Below are 21,312 nucleotides of genomic sequence, written 5' to 3'. Positions count from 1 at the left end.
TCTTCCTGTTTCAGTCTTGGTAGTTTATAGGTTTCCAGGAAGGCCTCCATCTCTTCCAGATTGTTTAGTTTTTTGGCATATAGCTGTTGATAAAAGTTTCTAATAATCCTTGCAATTTCAATGGTGCTGGTCGTGACCTCTCCCTTTTCAGTCATAATTTTAATAATCTCAGTCCTTTCTCTTTGTTTTTGGACAAGTTTTGCCAGTGGTCTGTCAATTTTATGGATTCTCTCAAAGAACCAGCTTCTAGTCCTGTTGATCTGCTGTACTGTGCTCCTGGTTTCTAATTCATTGATTTCTGCTCTAATCTTGGTCAACTCCTTCCTTGTCAGTGGGTTAGGCCTGTCCCTCTGTTGCTGTTCCAGTTTCTTGAGGTGAGAATATAGAAACTGCATTTTAGATTTTTCTATTCTTTTGAGTGAGGCTTGGATGGCTATGTATTTCCCCCTTAGGACTGCCTTTGCAGTATCCCATAGGTTTTGGACCGTTGTGTATTCATTCTCGTTGGTCTCCATAAATTGTTTAATTTGTTTTTTGATTTCCTGGTTTATCGAGTCATTCTTGAGCAGGATGGTTCTTAGCCTCCAAGTGTTTGAGTTTCTTCCAGGTTTTTCCTTGTGGTTGAGTTCCAATTTCAGAGCGTTGTGGTCTGAGAATATGCAGGGGATAATTTCAATCTTTTGGTATTGGCTGAGACCTGTTTTGTGTCCCAGAGCATGATCTATTCTTGAGAATGTTCCATGGGCATTTGAATAGAATGAGTATTCTTTGGTTCTGGGGTGTAGTGTTCTATATATATCTATGAGGTCCAACTCGTCGAGTATGGCATTCAAAGCCTTTGATTCTTTGCTTAGTTTTTGCCAGGGTGTTCTGTCTATTTCTGATAGTGGGGTGTTGAGGTCCCCTACTATTACTGTGTTCTTATCTATATGTCTCTTTATTTTGGTTAAGAGTTGGCTTGTGTATCTTGCTGCTCCCCTGTTGGGGGCATATATATTAATAATTGTCATATCCACTTGTTGAATACTTCCTTTAAGAATAATATAGTGCCCTTCTGTATCTCTCTCTATGGCCTCTAGTTTAAAATCCAGTCTATCTGATATGAGAATTGCTACTCCAGCTTTCTTTTGAGGTCCATTTGCGTGGAAGATGGTACTCCATCCCCTTACTCTAAGTCTGAATGCATCTTTGGGTTCAAAATGAGTCTCTTGTAGACAGCAAATGGATGGGTCATGTCTTTTTATCCAATCTGCAACCCTGTGGCGTTTTATGGGAGAGTTTAAGCCATTTAGATTGATAGAGATTATTGACAGATATGATTTTAATGATGCCATTTCTCTTTAAAGTCTTTGTATCGGTTGTGACTTGCTGCTCTGTATCACTCTTGGGGCCTTTTTACCTTTATAGAGCCCCCCTTAATATCTCCTGTAGGGCTGGTTTCGTGGTTACGAAATTGGTTAATGATTGGCGATTTTGGAACGTCTTTATTTCTCCATCAATTCTGAATGACAGCTTTGCTGGATAAAGGATCCTTGGCTGCATGTTTTTCTCTGAAAGAGCTTTAAAAATGCCCCCCCAAGCCTTTCTCTCATTCCAGGTCTCTGTAGACAGGTCTGACGTAATCCTGATACCTTTGCCTTGGTACGTGAGAAATTTCTTTGCCCTGGCCGCTTTCAATACTGTATCCTTGGATCTAATATTTGCGAATTGCACTATGACATGCCGTGGCGTAGGTTTGTCCTGGTTGAGCTTGGATGGGGTCCTCTCTGCCTCTTGGACACGAATGCTTGTTTCCCTTGCTAGATTAGGGAAGTTTTCAGCTACAATTTGTTCAAATATCTCTTCTAGACCTCTGTTTTTCTCCACCCCTTCAGGGATGCCGATGATTCTGACATTGGATCGTTTCATAGAGTCAGTAATCTCCCGTAATCTACATTCGTGGGCGTGGATTTTTTTAAGACCAGCTTCTATTTTCGTTTTTTCTTCTACTAACCCATCCTCCAATTCGCTAACGCGTTCCTCTGCCTCGGTGACCCTGGCCGTCAGAGCCTCTAGTTTTGACTGCATTTGGCTCATAGAATTTTTAATTTCTGTCAGATTCGCTCTCATTTCTGCCCTTAGGGATTCTATATTCTCAGCAACGCTTTCTCTGATGCTTTTTTCAAGTTTACTCATCATCTTGACCATTGTTGCTCTGAATTCCATTTCTGATAATTGGGATACATCCATATGTATTAATTCTGTGGCCGAGGCCAATTCTGTGGCAGAGGCCACAGACTCATTATCTTTTCTTTGCTGGGGGGGACTTCTCCTTCTCGTCATTCTGATGAAGAGAGATTGCAGGGTTGTCCAGAGCCCAAGTGTTGACTGGGACCCAGGCCGTGCGCCCTTGTTTTATAGAGATCTTAGGGATGTGGGCTTCTTCCTTAAAGAGTTTATTTATTTATTTGAGAGAGAGAGAGACAGTCAGCAAGAAAGGGAACCCAAGCAGAGGAGTGGGAGAGGAAGAAGCAGGTTCCCGGTGGAGAAGCCCGATGAAGGACTCCTTACGGAGCGTTGTGATCACACCCTAATCCGAAGACAGGTGCTTGGTGACTGCGCCACTCAGGCGCTCCGGGTTGTGGGCTTCTTGATTTTTCAGCCTGCCTTCTGGGGGAGGGGCCTGCCTGCAGGTACTCAGAAAACCCTGTTTGGGTAGAGTCTCTGTGTCCCTTGCGAGGGGGGATGGGGATGGGCACCCTGTGAGCCGGTATTTCCGGGCTTTTGTTCTCTGGCGGCTTTCCCTGGCGGTTTGCTATGCCTCTTCTGAGAGAGCAGCAGCGGCTGAAATTCAGCCTCTGTCTCAGAACAGAGGGATCGCGGATCGTTCTCCACTGATGTTCTGGCCACTTTAACTCTGTTTCTGTTGGTGCTGCTCAACCCTGCAGCATCCCGGGCTGTGCGCCCCACACCCGGCGTCCCAGCCCTCACTTCCAGGGCCGGCACGTCTCTGTCCTTTGTGTTTCCAACCCCGCCCGCCGCCAGCCGCCCCGCGCGGGCTCCCGGAGCTCCCCGTCTCAGTCTGGTGTCTCACGGGTGCTGACCGCGAGTCCGCCTGCTCCCCCGTGCAGGTGGCCCTCCAGCCGCCAGCCGCCCCGCGGACGCTCCCGGAGCTCCCGGTCTCAGCCTCGATCCAGTGAGCACACCGGAGCTCCGGAGCTCCGTGAGATGCTTGGTGGTGCACGCTCCCGGCTCACGGACTCAGTCTGCCGTTTCCAGAGTGCGGGTCCGCGGTCCGCCCGCTCCCCGGTGCAGGTGGCCCGCCAGCCGCCCTGCGCGCGCGCTCCTGGAGCTCGCGTTCTAAGTCTGTTGTCTCGCGGGTGCCCCGCGGTCTGCCCGCTCCCCGGTGCAGGTGGCCTGCCAGCCGCCCTGCGCGCGTGCTCCTGGAGCTCCCTTCTCAGTCTGCTGTCTCAAGCGTGCGGGTCCGCGGTCTGTCCGCTCCCCCGTGTAGGTGGCTACCGCTTCCCGGCGCCCTGACACGGCGGCTCCCTCCCCCTTCTGTTTAGCTTCCGATATCTGTGCGCGGTTTCACGGCTCCCCGCTTCGTACCTCGATACTCAGCACTGGAGATGTTCATTTGTAGAGATCCAGATGTATCTTCCTGCGTCTCAGGCTGATTCCGTGGATGTTCCTGCTGGTCTGGTACCTATCCAGCTCAACTCAGGGGACCGGCTGAAAAAGGGGTCCCCTACTCCTCCACCATCTTAACCTCCTCCTAAATATATTTTAACATACTGAATAAGAAAGGAAACTTTAACACAGATAATATCTACTGATTAGAAATTATAACTGAAATAGACTTCTTAAATTATTCTGTTTTAAAAGCAGATACTACACAGATTGTCTGCAAAGTATATATAAATAAAAATTGTGAATATGTGTGAAATCATCTTTGCTATCAAAAATTCCAGGTGTAATTCTTTTGCATCAATGTTTACTTTTTAGTTATGATTTTGCTTTTACTTGATACTCATAACCCCTGTTTAAGACTTGGAGCAGAAATTCTGTTGATTATGTACCATTAGTTTTCAAGTACATATTTTCAATCTATATTTAACAGGAGAAATCAGAGATAGGCTAGTTTGATTTGTTAAAGTTGCTGCAGTTGGGAATTAGACACATATTATTAGGTGAATCTTACTCTTCTGTAATTGGAAGAAACTTGATCATTTTTTCGAGTTTAAGAATGATTAAATGGTCCCAAGGTAAAGTATCCACTCCACTTTGCTCTTCATTTTATAAGAATGTGAACCAGAGCAGGAAATAGCCATGATTCTAGAGTGAGACAAGAAATACAAACTGGTGGTGGAAAGTCCTTCAGAGTTTCAAGTCAATCCCAACTGAACTCATTCTTCTCTTATCTCCTGGAATAAGTAAAAAATCAGTTTATCTCTTGCTCTCTCCCTCTCTCTTTCTTTCTCTTCTTCTCTCCCTCTCCCTCCACCCATTTTATTTTCACATTATTCCAGGTTGGATTTCTGCCCTTTATCATTAAAATAATCTTGAAAGGATCTAAAAAGATATTCTACAACTACCTACATATTTTCCAACCACGCCTGGGACTACTGTCCTCTAAGTCGAGGATCTTCAATAATATAGATTCAGCCTAAAGGAAGAGGAAGAAATATTTTTAAAATTTTGATAATGCCAATCTTACAGAGAAACTGGTTGTATAGAGAGGGTGAAGAAAGAAATAAAAGTTCAGGTTACCATTCTCAGTTCTCTAGCTAGTTGTAGTAGTTGTAATTTATGACCTCCTCCCTCCAAAATTCATTCTGGATCTTGTCCCTAGCAAGCATCTTAGTTTGATGAGCCCTTTGTCTTTAGTGCATAACCCACATCTTTATTCCTGAAGGTTCTAAGTGATTCTTCTATTTATAAAGTTATGTAGAAATTTCATGAAATTTTATTATTGATCAAAATAGTACATGAGATTACCCCAGGAGTTCCCTAATATCTTTCTGTAAGTCTTTTGGCCTTCGCTGTGTGTTAACAAATCATTTTATCCTTGATAACCAACATCTATTACCCTAGCTGATACTGTGATTCTCTGTGTTGCCTGTTTACCTATAGGCATAAATAATCCAAACTGACCAGGTGGCAGACTCGGTATCCAGTTCAGGAAAACTAATATTGTGCCTTTCTTAAGTTACCTCTTCTCCTAAGTAAAATGCACAACAAAGTGTACTACTCAAACTTTGGCCCCTGGGAGGATTTCCTTTATAGGTTGTGTTTTAGGGCCATCTCCAAGGATAGCATTCTACTTCCAGCTGGTGTCAGCATGTTATAAAGAGCCATCTATAAACATTTTTTTCACTGCTAAAATGGTACACCCAATTTTATGGTTTGTTGAATTAGATAACCTCCAATTCATAACTGGTAGCTCTGGCCAGATGGTCCCTGAGTCTTATGACCAGGTAGTCAGTCTCCATCAGAGCTTGGTAGCAATCCAGGAATTGTTTCTTAGCAGCTGTTACCTGCGGAGGGATGTATGGCACTGTTCCAAAACCCTAGAGACTGCCACTTCTTTTTGGGGGGACCCGCTAAAGGCTTATTTCTATGTCACAGCTAAAAGCACTTCAAGCTTCATTTATTCTGCCATGTCATAAGCTCTAAGAGATAGAATGGCTTGCACAGCAATCTACTGGAGAACCTTTATTGTCCCATGCCCCACTCAACCTAGCAGCTTTTCAGGTTCTCTACATGTATAAAATATGTATGCAATTTTAAAAACACAATTATAACATGGGCAACCAAGTATCCATCATCCAGGTTAAAAATTAGACATATACCAGTACCTTAGACCCCTTTTTATGCCCCTTCTTAATTGCAACACTGTCTAAGCCTCTGAGAGATAAACCACTATCTTGATTTTGTAATAATTCTGTTTATGAATTTTCCACCTAGATATGTGTCAAACAATATATTAGTTTGTTTTTTAATTTTATATAAATGAAATCATACCGTATATATTGTTAATGTAATTTGCTCCTAATTGAACATCATGTTTTAGAGTTTTATTCTTACTGATGAAATTTGATAATAGTTTTCTCATGTTTTAGGCTTTCTAGCATTTTATTGTATGTATATTCCAGTATTTTTCTATTCTCCTGGTTTTGACATTGGATCATTCTCAGTTTCTTTTTTTCTAAGAATGTTATTAAAAGCATTCATTGCACATTTTTGGATGTGTATGTTCTTTGGTCATATATACAAGAGTTTTTCTGTAATATATACCTAGTGGAAGAATGCTGGATCATAGATCATAGAAGAATGTTATCAAATGCTGGTAGGTTAGACCTATGTCCCTTTCTTAATGGTAGATATAGCATGAACTACAGCAAGTTGGACTTTTCTTCTTAGAAACCATCCTGACATGCTCTAAATCAATGGACCTCCATGAATCAGATTTGGGTAGCAAGTTTCTGTATTTAACAGAATGTTCTCTCTTCTCCCTCTTATGCATGTATTTGAATGAGGCATCTCAGGCAATTGTTTGGTCTTCTCCAAGGCTTACATCATACCACTGTTATTGTGATATATTGTGTAGTATTAAGGCAGTTAAATTCTCTGGGAATGAGGGGCGCCTGGGTGGCACAGCAGTTAAGCATCTGCCTTCGGCTCAGGGCGTGATCCCGGAGTTATGGGATCGAGCCCCACATCAGGCTCCTCCGCTATGAGCCTGCTTCTTCCTCTCCCACTCCCCATGCTTGTGTTCCCTCTCTCACTTGCTGTCTCTATCTCTGTCGAATAAATAAATAAAATCTTAAAAAAAAAATTCTCTGGGAATGAGACCATAGCACTGAGATAGACAGTTGTTCTAGTTCTTGAACAGGACTATAAGTATACTGCTGTCCTATTCCAGTAAAGGCAGATAGTTTCTTGTACCTGTGATCAGAACCTAGAAAAAAAGCACTGTCTAGAATAATTAGCTATTTGTGACCATGTGTGAAGGACTTTTATATTCTGCTACTGTAAGAACAATAAGAAAATTCTACCATAAGTTTGAATTTAATATTGCTCAGTTAGTCTCTCAAGACCAACTAGCTGCATTAAGAAAATAAATAGGTCTATGGAAATAAACAGTGTGACTGTATATTTAGTTTTGATGATACAGTGAATTTCTGAAACTTCTCCAGGAATGTACATTCCCTTTGATTTACCATTTTAGTAAGAAGGGAAGTAATATTTCTACCTCACTTTTCTTTCAAAATAACTCTCACAGCACATGTCAGGGAGCCAAGCTGAAGATCCTGCCTATCATTTTAACCCATATACCCAGAAACTGTCAATGTTCATAGGGTGTGTTCTGGCCCTTTGAGCCTACCATCAGGAATTGAACTTTTTAATTTTAAATTTACTCTATTTTGTTTTTTTAATTGAATAAATTTGGCATGTAACATTGTATGAGTTTAAGGTATATGATGTATTACTTTATTACATTTTGTATTATGATTGCTGATGTAACAAAATTTATCACTTTACATAATTAAAGTGTAACATTTTTTGTCTATATTCATTATACTGTGCTTTAGCTCTCTATGGCTTATTTATTACTTATTACAAGTTTATACCCTTAAACACCATCACTCCTCTCCCTCTCCTCCACTTATTCCCTGATAACTACAATTTTACTGTTTTTTTTAAACAGGTTTAACTTTTTTAGATGCCACATATTATTGATATCATACAGTCTTTGTCTTCTCTATTTGAGTTACTTGGTTTAGCATAATGTTCTCAAGGCCCATCCATGTTATAGCAAATGGGAAGATATCCTTCTTTCTCCAAGCTGAACAATATTCCATTGTGTATATTTACCACATCTTTTTTAATTCATTTATCCATTGATGGACATTCAGGATGTTTTCACATCTTGGCTATTGTGACTAATGCTCTGATAAACATGGGAATGTGCCTATCTCATTGAAATCATGATTTCATTACTTTTGGGTGTATAACCAGGAAAGGAATTACTGGATCATGTGGTACATCTTTTTTTAAATTTTTTGAGAACCCTCCGTATTGTTTTTAATAGTGGTTGGACCAATTTACATTCTCACCAAAAATGTTTCAGGGTTCTCTTTTCACCACATTATTTTTTAAAATTTTTACTCTGGTGTAATTAATATACAGGGTTATAATAATTTCAGGTGTATAGTATTGATTCAACAATTCCATATATTACTCAGTGCTCATCAAAATGAGAGTACTCTTAATTCCCTTTACCACTTTCTTGCCAGCCCCTGTTGTCTCTTGTCTTTCTGGAGATAGCCATTCTAACAAGCATGAGGCGATGATATCTCATAGTTGTTTTGATTTGCATTTCCCTGATTAGTGATGTTGAGCATCTTTTTGTGTGTCTGTTGGCCATTTTGATGTTATCTTTGGAAAAAATTTTATTTAGTTTTGCCCATTTTTTACTGGATTTTTTGGGGTTTTTTTTGTTATTAAGTTGGCTGAGTTCTTAATATATTTTGGAATTAACCCATTATCCAATACATGGTTTGCAAAAATTTTCTCCTACTCTATAGTTTGTCATTTTATTTTGTTTCTTTTGCTGTCCAGAAGCTTTTTTTAAAAAATATTTTATTTATTTATTTGACACAGAGAGAGAGGAGCACAAGTAGGGGGAGCAGCATGCAGAGGAAGAGGGAGAAACAGGCTCCTTGTTGAGTGGGAAGGCCAATGTGGGGCTCGGTCCCAGGACGCTGGGATCATGACCTGAGCCAAAGGCAGATGCTTAACCGACTGAGCCACTCAGGCATCCCTGTGCAGAAGCTCTTCAATTTAATATAGACCCATTTGTTGATTTTTGCTTTTGTTGTTTGTGTTTTGGTATCATGTTAAAAAAAAATCATTGTCAAGACCAATATTGACAAATGTCTTCCTTATGTTTTCTTCTAAAGTTTTATAGTATCAAGTCTTATGTTTAAGTCTTTGATCCATTTTGAGTTAATTTTTGTGAGTGGTGTTAGATAGGGGTCCAGTTTAATTGTTCTGCCTGTGTCTCTCCAGTTTTTGCAGCACCATTTATTGAAGAAACTATCCTTTCCCTATTGGGTATTCCTGGCTCCCTTATCAAATACTAGTTGACTATATATACTGAGATTTAATTCTGGGCTCTCTATTCTGTTTCATTCCTTGATATGTCTGTTTTCGTGCCAGTACCATACTGTATTTATTACTATGGCTTTATACTATGATTTGAAATTGGGAAGCATGATACCTCTGGCTTTGTTCATTTTTCTCAGGACTGCTTTAACTGTTTAGGGTCTTTTGTGGTTCTGCACAAATTTTAGGACTTTTTTCTTCTATTTCTGTGAAGAATGCCTTTGGTATTTTGATGAGGATTGCATTAAATCTGTAGATGGCATTAAGTAGTATATCCATTTTAAGAATATTAATTCTTCTGATCCATGCGTGGGATGTCTTTCCATTTGTTTGTGTCTTCTTCAGTTTCTTTGAGCCAAATCTTGTAATTTTCATTATATAGATATTTTACTTCTTTGCTTAAATGTATTCCTAAGTATTTTATTGTTTCAATGTTATTGTGAATTAGATGGGGATAGTTTTCTTTTTTTCAGATGCATCATAATTAGTGTAAAGAAATGCAATTGATTTCTGTATGTTGATTTTGTATCCTGCCATTTTACTGAAGTTTGTTGATTCTACATATAAGGTTGTATCATCAACAAATAGAGAGTTTACTTTTTCCTTTCCTGATTTGGATGTCTTTTATTTCTCTGTCATGCCTAATTACTTCCAATACTATATTGAATAGGAATGGTGAGAATAGGTATCCTTGTCTTATTCCTAATCTTAGAGGAAATGCCTTCAATTTTTCTCCATTAAGTATAATCTTAGCTCTAGGTTTATCACATATGTCCTTTATTATGTTGAAGTATGTTCCTTCTATATCTAATCTTTTAAGGATTTTTATCCTCAAAGTGTTATATTTTGTCAAATGCTTTTTCTGCATCTATTGAGATGATCATATGATTTTTATCTTTAATTTTATGGATGTGATGTATTACATTTATTGATTTGCATATATTGAACCATCCTTGCATCCCAGGCATAAGTCCCACTTGGCCATAGTGTATAATTATTTTAATGAATTCTTAAAATCAGTTTGCCAATACGTTGTTAAGAACTTTTGTATCTATATTCATTGGGAATGTTCTATAATTTTCTTTTACTGTGTTATCCTTATCTAGTTTTGGTATCTAAGTAATGCTGGCTTCATAGAATGAATTGGGAAGAGTGTGAAAGAGTTTGAAGAGGATTGGTGTTGATTCTTTAAATGTTTAGTGGAATTTTCAAGTGAAGTTGTCTGGTCTTTGAGTTTTCAGTGTTGGGAGCTTTTTGATTACTGATTCAACCTCTTTATTCATTAGTTTGTTCATATTTTCTATTTCTTCCTGAGTTAATCTTGGTAGGTTGTGTGTTTGTTGAAATGCATCCATTTCTTCTAGGTTAAGTAACTTGTTGGCAAATTATTGTTCATAGAGGTCTCCTTCATATTTCTGTAGTATCAGTTTAATGTCTCCTTTTCCATTTCTAATTTTACTTATTTGAATCTTCTTTTTTTTTTTTCTTAGTCTAGCTAAAGGTTATGTCGATTTTGTTTATCTTTCCAAAGAATCAGGTTTTAGTTTCATTGATCTTTTCTATTGTTTTTCTGGCCTCTGTTTCATTTATTTCTTCTCTGGTTCTTATTATTTCCTTCCTTCTGCTAACTTTAGGCTTTATTTGTTCTTTTTTTTTTTCTAATTTCTTGTGGTGTAAAGTTAGGCTGTTTGAGATCTTTCTAATTTCTTAATATATATATTTGCCGTTACAAGCTTTCCTCTCAGAACTGTTTTGCTACAACCCACACTATTTGATTTGACACACTATTTGACTATTTTGGTATGTTGTTTTTCCATATTATTTTTACTTTAGTTTTTATTTTTAATTTCCTTTTGATTCGCTTTTTGACCCAGTATTTGTTTAAAAGTGTGTTGTTTAGTTTCCACATATTTATAGATTTTTCTCACTCTCCTTTTATTGTTGATTTCTAGTTTCATTCCATTGTGATCAGTGAAGATAGTTGGTATTATTTCAGTCTTTTTAAATTTGCTAAGATTTGTTTTGTGACTTATCATATGACCTATGCTGGAGAATGTTCCATGTGTACTTGAAAAGATGTTTATTTTGGTACTGTTGGATGGAATGTTCTGTATATCTATTAAGTCCATTTGTTGTAAAGTGTGGTTCATTGCAAAGTTTCTTTGTTGATTTTCTGTATGGGTGATCTATCCATTGCTGTATAATGGGGTATTGAAGTCCCCTGCAATCATTATTATCATCTATTTCTCCTTTAAGATCTGTTATTATTTACTTAATAATATATCTTGGTGCTTGGATGTTAGGAAAATATACATTTACAGCTCTTATATCTTCCTGAGGTACTGGTCTCTTTATTATCATATAATGACCTTCTTTGTATCTTCATACCTTTTTTGTCTTGAAGTATATTTTGTCTGATGTAAGTATGGCTACACCTACTTTCTTTAGGTTTCTATTTGCTTGGAATATAATCTTCCACCCTTTCACTTTGAACCTAGGTGTGTTTTTAGAGCTCAGTCTCCTGTAGACAGCATATAGTTGGGACTTGTGTGTGTGTGTGTGTGTGTGTGTTTAACATATTCAGCCACTCTGCTTTTTGATTGGTGAGTTCAGTCCCTTTATATTTAGAGTGATTATTGCTAGGTAAGGATTTACTACTGTCATTTTATCTTTTGCCTTCTGGTTATTCTGTCTTTCCACTGTTTCTTTTATTTTCTTTTTATGTTTTTTTAAGTTAGTGGTTTTCTGTGATGATTTGCTTTGTCTCCCCTGTTTTTGTTTCATGTCTCTCCTCTACATTTTTGCTTTGTGGTTACTATAAGATTTGTATAAAAAATGTGATGAATAAAATAGTTTTTTTTTTCCTGCTGGTAGCAATTTATCTTCCTTGTTTCCTGAGTCTTTGCATTTTGATGTTCCCAGTATTTGGAATTGCTTCTACCAGATATCTACATAACTTCCTCCCTAAACTCATTTAAGTATTTGGTCAAGTGACATCAAGTAATAATGCCAAATGACATTATCAAAGAAGCCTTCCCTGTCCACTCTATCTGAATCAGTATTTCTCTCCCTTTTATTTTCTGCCCCTCTCCAACTCTATTTTTTTAGTGCTTTTTATCACCTAGAAAACTGATTTTTTTTTTGCTTATTATTTATCTTTTAACAAGGACAATAGGCAGTCGGTCTCTTTTGCTCACACTACTGTATATTTAGTACCTTGAACATTGTTACATGGTAAGTGCTTAATAAATAATTTTTTTTAAAGATTTTAAGTAATCTCCACACCCAGTGTAGGACTTGAACTTAAAACCCTGAGATCAAGAGTCACTTGCTTTACTGATTGAGCCAGCCAGGCATCCCCTAATAAATAATTTTGAATGAATGAATAAAAGAGTTGTTTAGAAAACAATATAAAAATTCTCATGACCATAAGGGAACATTATCAATTATGCTTAATTACATACAGAAAACTTATAGTCAGTGATATTTTTTTTTTTTTAAGATTTTTTATTTATTTATGTGACAGAGAGACAGCCAGCGAGAGAGGGAACACAGCAGGGGAGAGGAGAGGAAGAAGCAGGCTCCCAGACGAGGAGCCCGATGTGGGACTCGATCCCGGAATGCCGGGATCACGCCCTGAGCTGAAGGCAGTCGCTTTAACGACTGCGCTACCCAGGCGCCCCATATGTTCTAATGTCACACTATTCTGAGGTTCTGGCAAGTCTGTCTACTAACCTTAAAAAAAATAATGATTCATGCAATTAAAATTTTGGATGAAGGTGAAAATAGTAAACCATTATATATATTTTCTCATATTTTTCTTGTTTCCTGATGGACAATAATTAATATTTTGTTACTTGCTAGCCAAAATAACCTTACTTCAGAGATTTTACCTTCTACTCAATAATTATGTGCATATACTAATAATTTGGGAATCAGTGCTGATATTAGTTCAAAGAGCAATTTTATGACATATTTTCCTATGTGAAAATGTAAGTTTTAATATTTCTTAATTTTAAAATGTCCATTTTTCAGCATTAAATCCAGATTCATTTTGAAAAAAAAAAAAAGCTAAAATCTATTATGGGATAAATACTAAACCTCACACATCCTAAGTGTATTTTTGCCGTATGTTAGTTCTTGTAAATCCATGCATTCACATAAAAATAAATTTATTTTATTGTTCTAAGTGTATTATTTAGCTGCATCATTATCATATTTGGGGAGGACTTTTTCACTTTCTCCCCAAGAATGATCTAGAATTCTACATGGAAAAGGAATTTTGTAATGAGTAATTCACATTGACACACTCTCTATTTGTTAAGAATCTCAGATTGATTTGACGGAATTTTAACTCTCAATGTCATGATTTTTAGAGAAATTTTCTGTTGGATTGGAATCTTAATAATGTAATTATCTAAATGTATTTTTCCTTATTAAGAACAATACATAATGGATAACAGAATCTGTATTCTTAGTAGGCCATAAAAGCAGTTTCCCATATTATAGAATTTTCTACTAGAATATTAATTTTGCAACTTTAATTTAAACATACAAAGATGGCACTTAGTATAAATATGTCTCATAAGTTTAAATTATAATATGTAGTTATTTTAGAGAGAATTAAAGAGAATATTATGGCTGTTTTGATGGTGGTCATTGAGATTGAGGATTAAGAATGGCACTTGTCATCATGTATCATCCTGAACATTACATGTATTTCTGTACTTTGTTTTGGTTTCACAATATAAAGAAAATTCTATTAACGTGAATAGTTAAAAATAATAATGTAACTTTTTAATAGTACAGAGATAGAAACTTCAGGTTATTCTTCAGTTTTAAACCAGTCACAAAACTGGAGAGAAGAGTAGTAGGAAATGTTATTTCACAACTAAATCACAGATATTATCTAAGGATAAGTTGTAGCTTTTATCACGAATCTCAAGTTTCAGTAACAAGAATATAATATCCTTCTAACTATGCATGTGCCTTTCATCTTTTATTGCAAAACTATTAAGCTATAATAAGCACATACATCCAATAGGGACAACAATGTCTTGCCTGGCATTTTTAAGGAATACACACCTGTGCTACAGCAGTCTGTTCACTTTCGTAATTCTTTCCTTGCAGACATTTAAAGGCCTGAATTAGTAGAAGTCCACTGTATACATCAACTTTCCAAACCTATGACACACGTCCAAGAAGTTCAAATATAAGCACAGCAAAGTCAAAAGATAGAAACTACAGCTAGTAGAAATAGCTCTACAAAGCACTATACTGCTTATTTTCATCATATTGGAATATGGAATTTATTAGAGTGTGCATGTTAAAATTTTGAAAATAATGTAGATTATGTCTAAAAATAGGGGATTGAATAAAATACTGATTTGAATTAGAATCTAAAGAGTTAAGTATACATTTTGTAATCTCTAGGGCAATTTTTAAAACATACTAAAAAATATATCAAAATCATAATAATTTAAGTCAAATACTAAGAAATGTTTAAATAATTTAAAAAATGGCAGGTAAAGTGAAACAGGAACAAATCAAAGGGAACAAAAAGAGGGCAATAATAAAATAGCAGACAAATAAAAATGCATTAATAGTTTCATTAAATATTAATGATCTAAACATACCAATTAAAAGACAGTAGATTTTCAGGTTGAAATTTTATAAAATAACCCAAATATAGGCTGTATAACTTCAAATATAATGACATTAAAAATAAAGAGATGGAGAAGTACTTCTTGAATAAAAAGTAAGGATCTCAAAAGTCTGCTCCTCTATAAAAGCAATAAGAATAATGGCAAAAAAAAAAAAAGTCAAAATCAACTTTTACAGAAATGTGGAATTAAAGGAACTCTTAACAAAAGTCCAAGGAGTATTTATTTGAGGAAAAACAACTGAATCTTAGTAAAAACAGTAAGCTTTGTTGGGTTTTAACTGGTCTTCAATCCCATCTTTCTCTGCTCATCATTGCAACTATAGTGGTTGTGAAAAACAGCATCCTGCAATTAATGGAGAAGGCAGAATGGGTTTGGAGCTATGCCACACTCCATCCTCAGAGAATGGTCCCTATCTGACCTGTCTGGTAACTCACTGAAAAGCCTCATTCTCAAAAGTTGTCCTTAATTGACTAGACTTAGAATTCACTCTGTGTGAAGAGCCCTCTCCCAGAATTTGACAGTCAGTGGCAAGTCTTTAACATCACAACTACTTGAAGCAGCATTAATAGTTGGGACTAGTAGGAGGCTGTCCTAAAAATATTAAAAAACTGGGCAATGTGATGTCTGTAGGGTCTTTAAAAATCTTCAACATAGATTTCTGGGAATCTAGAAAGCCACAAGCCTGTGCAGTGGTATATCATGTCTAATAAAGATCCAAAAAGGCTGTAAAATTTCTCACCTCTTGCTGACCTTGAGGAAGCTAGCAGGAAGTGAAGGCTAAGGTAGGACTATAAACTCTTGTCAGAACATAGAAAATATATATCAACACAGACACACACATGCACACACCCACATATACCACACACAGCTCCTCAGCAAAGCTGGAAGATATTGGTTCAAAGTATTTAAGAAAATATTTGTCCAGTCTTTAGATGAACATGAAGCTAAGTGGCTGCATATGACAAGAATGCAGACTTTACAGACTTAGACTATAAAAGTCATTAAAAAAACAAACAATAAAACTAACAAAAGAAAAACAAACAGCAGCAACAATATCATAGGGGAGATATGATTTGCAGGGTTGCCACATTACATTATTTGATATGTCCAGTTTCTACAAGAATTATAAAATGCACAAAGAATCAGCAAAGTGTGTGCCATACACAGAAAAAGAATAGTAGAACTTGTCTCTAAGAAGGTCTTATCTTGGACTTATTGAACTGAGACTTTAAGTCAGCCCTTTGAAATATGTTCAAAAAACTAAAGAAAATGATGTCTAAAGAATTGAAATATAAGAATGATGCCTCATCAAATAAAGCACTTTGTTATGAAAATGTAAATTATGTATATTTTAAAAAGCAAATAGAAATTCTGGAGTTGAAAAATACAATAATTATAAAATAAAAAATAATTTATACAATGTATAAAATACAATAACAATGTATAAACTACAATATAAAATTTCACTAGAGGGACCTCATGGCAGATATGAACTGACAGAAGAATCTGGAATAATGAAGAGAAGTTAATTGAGATTGTACTTTCTGAGGAACATGAAGAAAAAAGAATAAATGAAGAATGACAAAAAATGAGCAGAGACACAATGACCTGTAGGATACCATCCATCATACCAACCTGTGTACAACAATAGTTCCAGAATAAGAGGAGGAAGAGAGAGGGTCAGAAAGGGTATTTGAAAAAATAATATCCAAAAACTTCCCTAATTTGATGAAACACTTTGATTTTTTTATCCAAGAACCTCAATAAATTTCAAATAGGATAAACTCAAAGAGATCCACATTGGGCTACATTATCAACAGTCAAACTGTTGAAAGTAAAGCATAAAGAATGATTGTTGAAAGCAGCAAGAGAAAAGTAACATATTACATATGATGTGCTGAAAGCAATAGATGGTCAGCCAAGAATTCTATATCCAGCACAACTGTTCTTTAAAAAGGGAGAAATTAAGATGTTTTTGGAAAAACAAAACCAGATAATTTGTTAATAGCACACCTGCCCTGCAAGATCTACTAAAGAAAGTCCTTGAAGTTGGAATGAAAGTACACAAGACAATAACTCAAGTCCATATACAGAAACAAACAACAACAACAAAAAACTCAAAAAACTAACACCAGTAAAGGTAACTGCATTGATAAATATAATAGAAGTCTACATATATTTTTTGTGTGTAACTTTTTCCTCACCTTGCTAATTTATGAGATGCTGCTAAAGCAGTACTTAGATGGCAGTTTATACCTGTTTAACAGTATGTTTATAAAGAGGAAAGATTTCAAATCGATAACCTAACTTTCTGCCTAAACAAGTTAAAATATGAAAAGAGCAAACTAAACCCAAAGCTGAAGTAAAGGAAATAATAAGGTTTAAGTGGAAAAAACATAGAGAAGAGAAAAATAATTTAAAAAAATCTACAAAACCAAAAGTTTGTTTAGAAAGATCAGCACAATTGAAAAATCTTTTAGTTACACTGTTAAAAAAACAAAAACAAAGAACACTCAGATTACTAATATCATTAATGAAACAGGGTACATTACTATTGACCTTATGTATATAAAATGGATTTTAAAGGAATACTATAAACAGTTGTATGTTAAAAATTAGATAACCTAGATGAAACAATACTAATACAAGTTCTGATGCAAAGCTACCAGAACTCTGATCCATTGCTGGTGGGAATATGAAATGATATTGCCACTCTGGAAAATGGTTTGGCAGTTTCTTACAAGGTTAAATATATACTTACCATATGACTCAGGAGTCCTACTCGAGATAAATTGAAAACTTGTGTTCATATAAAACCCCATACACCTGTGTTTATAGGTAGCTCTTATAGTACTTGCCAAATACTAGATATACCCCAAATGCACTTCAGTGAGTGAATCGATAAACTCTGGTACCTTCATATAATGGAATACTAATCAGCAATAGAGAAGAACGAATTGGTGATTCATACAACTTGGGTGAAACTTACAGGCCTTATGCTGAATCAAAGAAGCCACTGTCATGTTACTGCTATACTACTGAAAAGACACGGTTGTAGAAATGGACAGTAGCTCAGTCATTGCCAGGAATTATGGATGGGAGGAGGCATGTATATAAAAGGATAGCACAGGGCATTTTTTGAGATGAAACTATTCCGTACCCTGATTATGGTAGTAGTTACATGAATCTATACAAGAGCATTAAAATTCATAGAACTGTATACCAAAAGGAAAAAAAAGTCAGTTTCATTGTGATAATTTAAGAATAAAATATAATACAGTAGTATTATAGGGTTATATTGGAGAGAGGAAGCATAAATCACTCAATCAGGAAGGTTGGGGATGGGGAAAAAAAAAGCTTTTGTTACTTAAACTACACCATAGGAAATGAAAATACAGAAATACAATGGATGTTGTCATTAAACAGAAAAACTAGATAATTGAGGCCCCAGATTAGCTTCACAGGCTTGAATTCTTCAGGTTTCTTCTCATATAAAAGGTAATGAGCAATTGCCAAACAGCTACATTGGTTATTGCATTATTGATATAACCAAAATCAGACCCAACTATGTCTAAGAAGCCATCTACATATAAAATCTAGATTATTATATATGCATTATATATATGTGTGTATATTATTTCTAAGTTAAGTACTCAGAAGTCTTCTGTATTTTACATTTTTTACAATTGTGTAGGCAAAGGTATCATTCTTGAAGCCATAAAAAATTTGAATGTTGAAAACCTCTTTGGGTATAATAGAAATATCTAGTTTTAGTTATAAAGAACTTAACAGATGCCCCTGTAAACATTTTCACTTTGTAGACTGAAACCTCGTTTTTCAGTATATACTTTTGGATATCATCGGTAGCAAGCAGAATGCTAAACTACTGACAGATGCACTGTTTGGAGAAGTACCAGGTGTAAATAATTTTTAAAGCCATCTATTTATTATAAATACAGTTTCAAATGTTCATATCAACTTTAACATGAATCTAGAGGTATTATTCTCTAAGAGATACAGGAGTTGAATTGAAATGGAACATATTATTTAACCAATAAGTTACATGGCAAGTGATGTAGAGTGATAAATTCTCACTTTAACCTTGACTCTTTGAGGTATATTTGAATCTGTTTTATGGCAGACACATCATCCAGAATAATGCATATGTGTATGTAAAACATTTGGGTTTAGACGATCCTTTTTCCATTTTTTTCCTCATTGCACCCAGAGATTATTATAGGGCATAAGAAAAACAAGAAATGACTTTTTGGCCTCGGATCTATAATCTCCAAATTTCTCTTAGATTCTCCTTAGAAATTTGCTTTGTAACCCTGAGTGGAGGCATTTGATGTGTCACCATTTTCATTGTTCTGAGCTGTTTATATTTCAGCAGGAATAATGACATGAATAGTTTGACTGTTGAGATGTGAAATCAGAGTGAACACTTGTCAAGGCTTTTTCAGCAAAATTAAATGTTGCTAATTTAAAATGGGTCAGAGTAATATTTTTCTGTAGTTTGTTCATTCCATAATTTAAATTTAGATCATTTGATGTACATTTTTACAATTGGTTCATTTCTGGATCATTAAACCTTATCATCAAATAATATTTATTAAGCTTCTGCATGTTCATAGATCCAGAATGACTGCTATATGATAGCAGTTAAGGAAATATCATACACTGGTTTAAAAAAAAATCTTTTCAGCAAACAAACACTTTTATGTGTCTAATGAACACAAATAGAGCATTTCTTCATTACTCCCATCCATTTGACTCCCTTCTCCCTGCCATTTCTAATTCTGAGAATCTATATGGAATTTTAAAGGCACTTTTGAATCATTAGTAAAGACAGTATTTTATTGTACATTAACTTTTTATGATATAGTGTAGATCAACTGTGTTCAGATTTATTTCAATGTGAGGAAGATGTGGAAATTAAAGTTAGAAGTTGTATTATTTACATAAAGGGTTAAGATTTGGAAAGAAACCAGTCATGAAGGAAAGGGAGTAAGATAGAAACAAGGCAAACTAAGAATATAAAAGAGAGATTACATGGTCTTATGCTAACTCCCCCACAAAGTAACATACTGTTTTTGAGACCCATTGACCCAGTTCTTAGTTAATTCTTTCGGTTAAGGAAAGAGTATATTATATCAATGTTTTTGGTACTGTTGTTCTGTTTTGTTTTGTTTTTTGTTACTGTTGAAACTATTTTCTTCACAGGTTATGTAACTCACTAGTTACATACAGGTTACATACAAACTGAGGTTTGTTAGTCATTAGTCATCAAACGGTGCACAAAAAAGGAAATTTGGTGATGTTAACTAACTTAGTTTTGTTCATCTTTGGTTGTGAAATGTGGTAGCGAAGATTGGATCTAATATCTAAATGTAACTTTCCTACATCTTTTATTTAGCCATATTTATTCTGTCCTCTATTTAAAGAGCAAACAAAATTTAAATGTGTATTTTTCTGATGAATTCAGTGACTGAAGTTAAGTATTTACAGATCTTCCTTAGTTTCTTACAGAAAACTTGAGGATATTCCTCAAATTGATTATTTGGGTGTTTTATATATCCCTAATAAAATTTATAATGAGCTCTTATTCTTCACATGGGAAGATGAAGTTAACTTACCTATTAATGGGATCTTATGTATACTCATTTACCCATTTATTTCTAAATCCTTCCAAAAGGTTTACTGTCTTTAAACATCCTACTCTCTAAAATAAGTTTTTATATTTTTAGCTCTTCACTGCACACCAAATCAAAGATGTCTGTCAGATCTTCTTCCTGCAAAAAATTAAGAGAGGAGAAATTGACCTTAGGGTGACAAGTTTATGGTTTCTAAACCTTGGAGCTACTTTGCAATTCTGTGTCCCAGTCTTACTGTATTTAAACATTCTTTGACATTTCAGATGGCTGTTAAACTTGAATTATATATAAGCATAGCTCATTGCCTGAAATTATTTCTTTCTAGGTAAACAAGATTATAAAAAAACCAAACCTATTTTACGAGCAACCAAATTAAAAGCAGAAGCAAAGAAAACAGCAATAGGGATAAAGGTACCTGTATTTGGTAACTTTAAGACTTGATATATGCATGCCATTTCATTTTCTAAAACTGGATTGCATAAATGTTGAATGCTAAATGTTTTATGACATTTCAAAATCAAAGTCAATGCCAGAATTGAAGGTTTTTATAAAGAATTTACTTAATGGGAAACATCATTCTGATCCTGAGATTTTTACCAGGTCTTAAAATAAAACACAGTGTCACATAAGAGAACCAGTTATACTTAAAGTTGCAATTTATTTTTTTTTTTAGCTACTGTATATATTGTTCAAACATTTCAGTGATTTATGTGGTCTGAATCAAAAACTTATATTTTCAATAAATTTAATTTTATGGTTATCAAAATTTTAGTTATAATTATATATACTTACATCATTAATATATGTAATTTTACTCTGTGTATTATTATTGTTGTCAGTAT

The 21,312-nt window shown here is 35.4% G+C and overlaps 1 protein-coding gene across 5 annotated transcripts in view; it reads left to right on the top strand.

The window, feature by feature from the left end:
• Window positions 1-21,312, top strand: part of TRIQK (triple QxxK/R motif containing) — a 97,190-nt gene that overhangs the window by 60,487 nt on the left and 15,391 nt on the right. For all 5 annotated transcript variants that reach the window (XM_011221533.3, XM_002916603.4, XM_019796853.2 and 2 more), the window contains one exon: window positions 20,796-20,881. In XM_011221533.3, the coding sequence (XP_011219835.1) occupies window positions 20,796-20,881 (86 nt within the window). The remainder of the gene's footprint in view (window positions 1-20,795; window positions 20,882-21,312) is intronic.

Source organism: Ailuropoda melanoleuca, chromosome 9 (genome assembly GCF_002007445.2).
Source record: "Ailuropoda melanoleuca isolate Jingjing chromosome 9, ASM200744v2, whole genome shotgun sequence".
Lineage (NCBI taxonomy): Eukaryota > Metazoa > Chordata > Mammalia > Carnivora > Ursidae > Ailuropoda > Ailuropoda melanoleuca.
The sequence above is the reverse complement of the archived record's forward strand: the minus strand, read 5'-3'. Positions and strand labels throughout refer to the sequence as shown.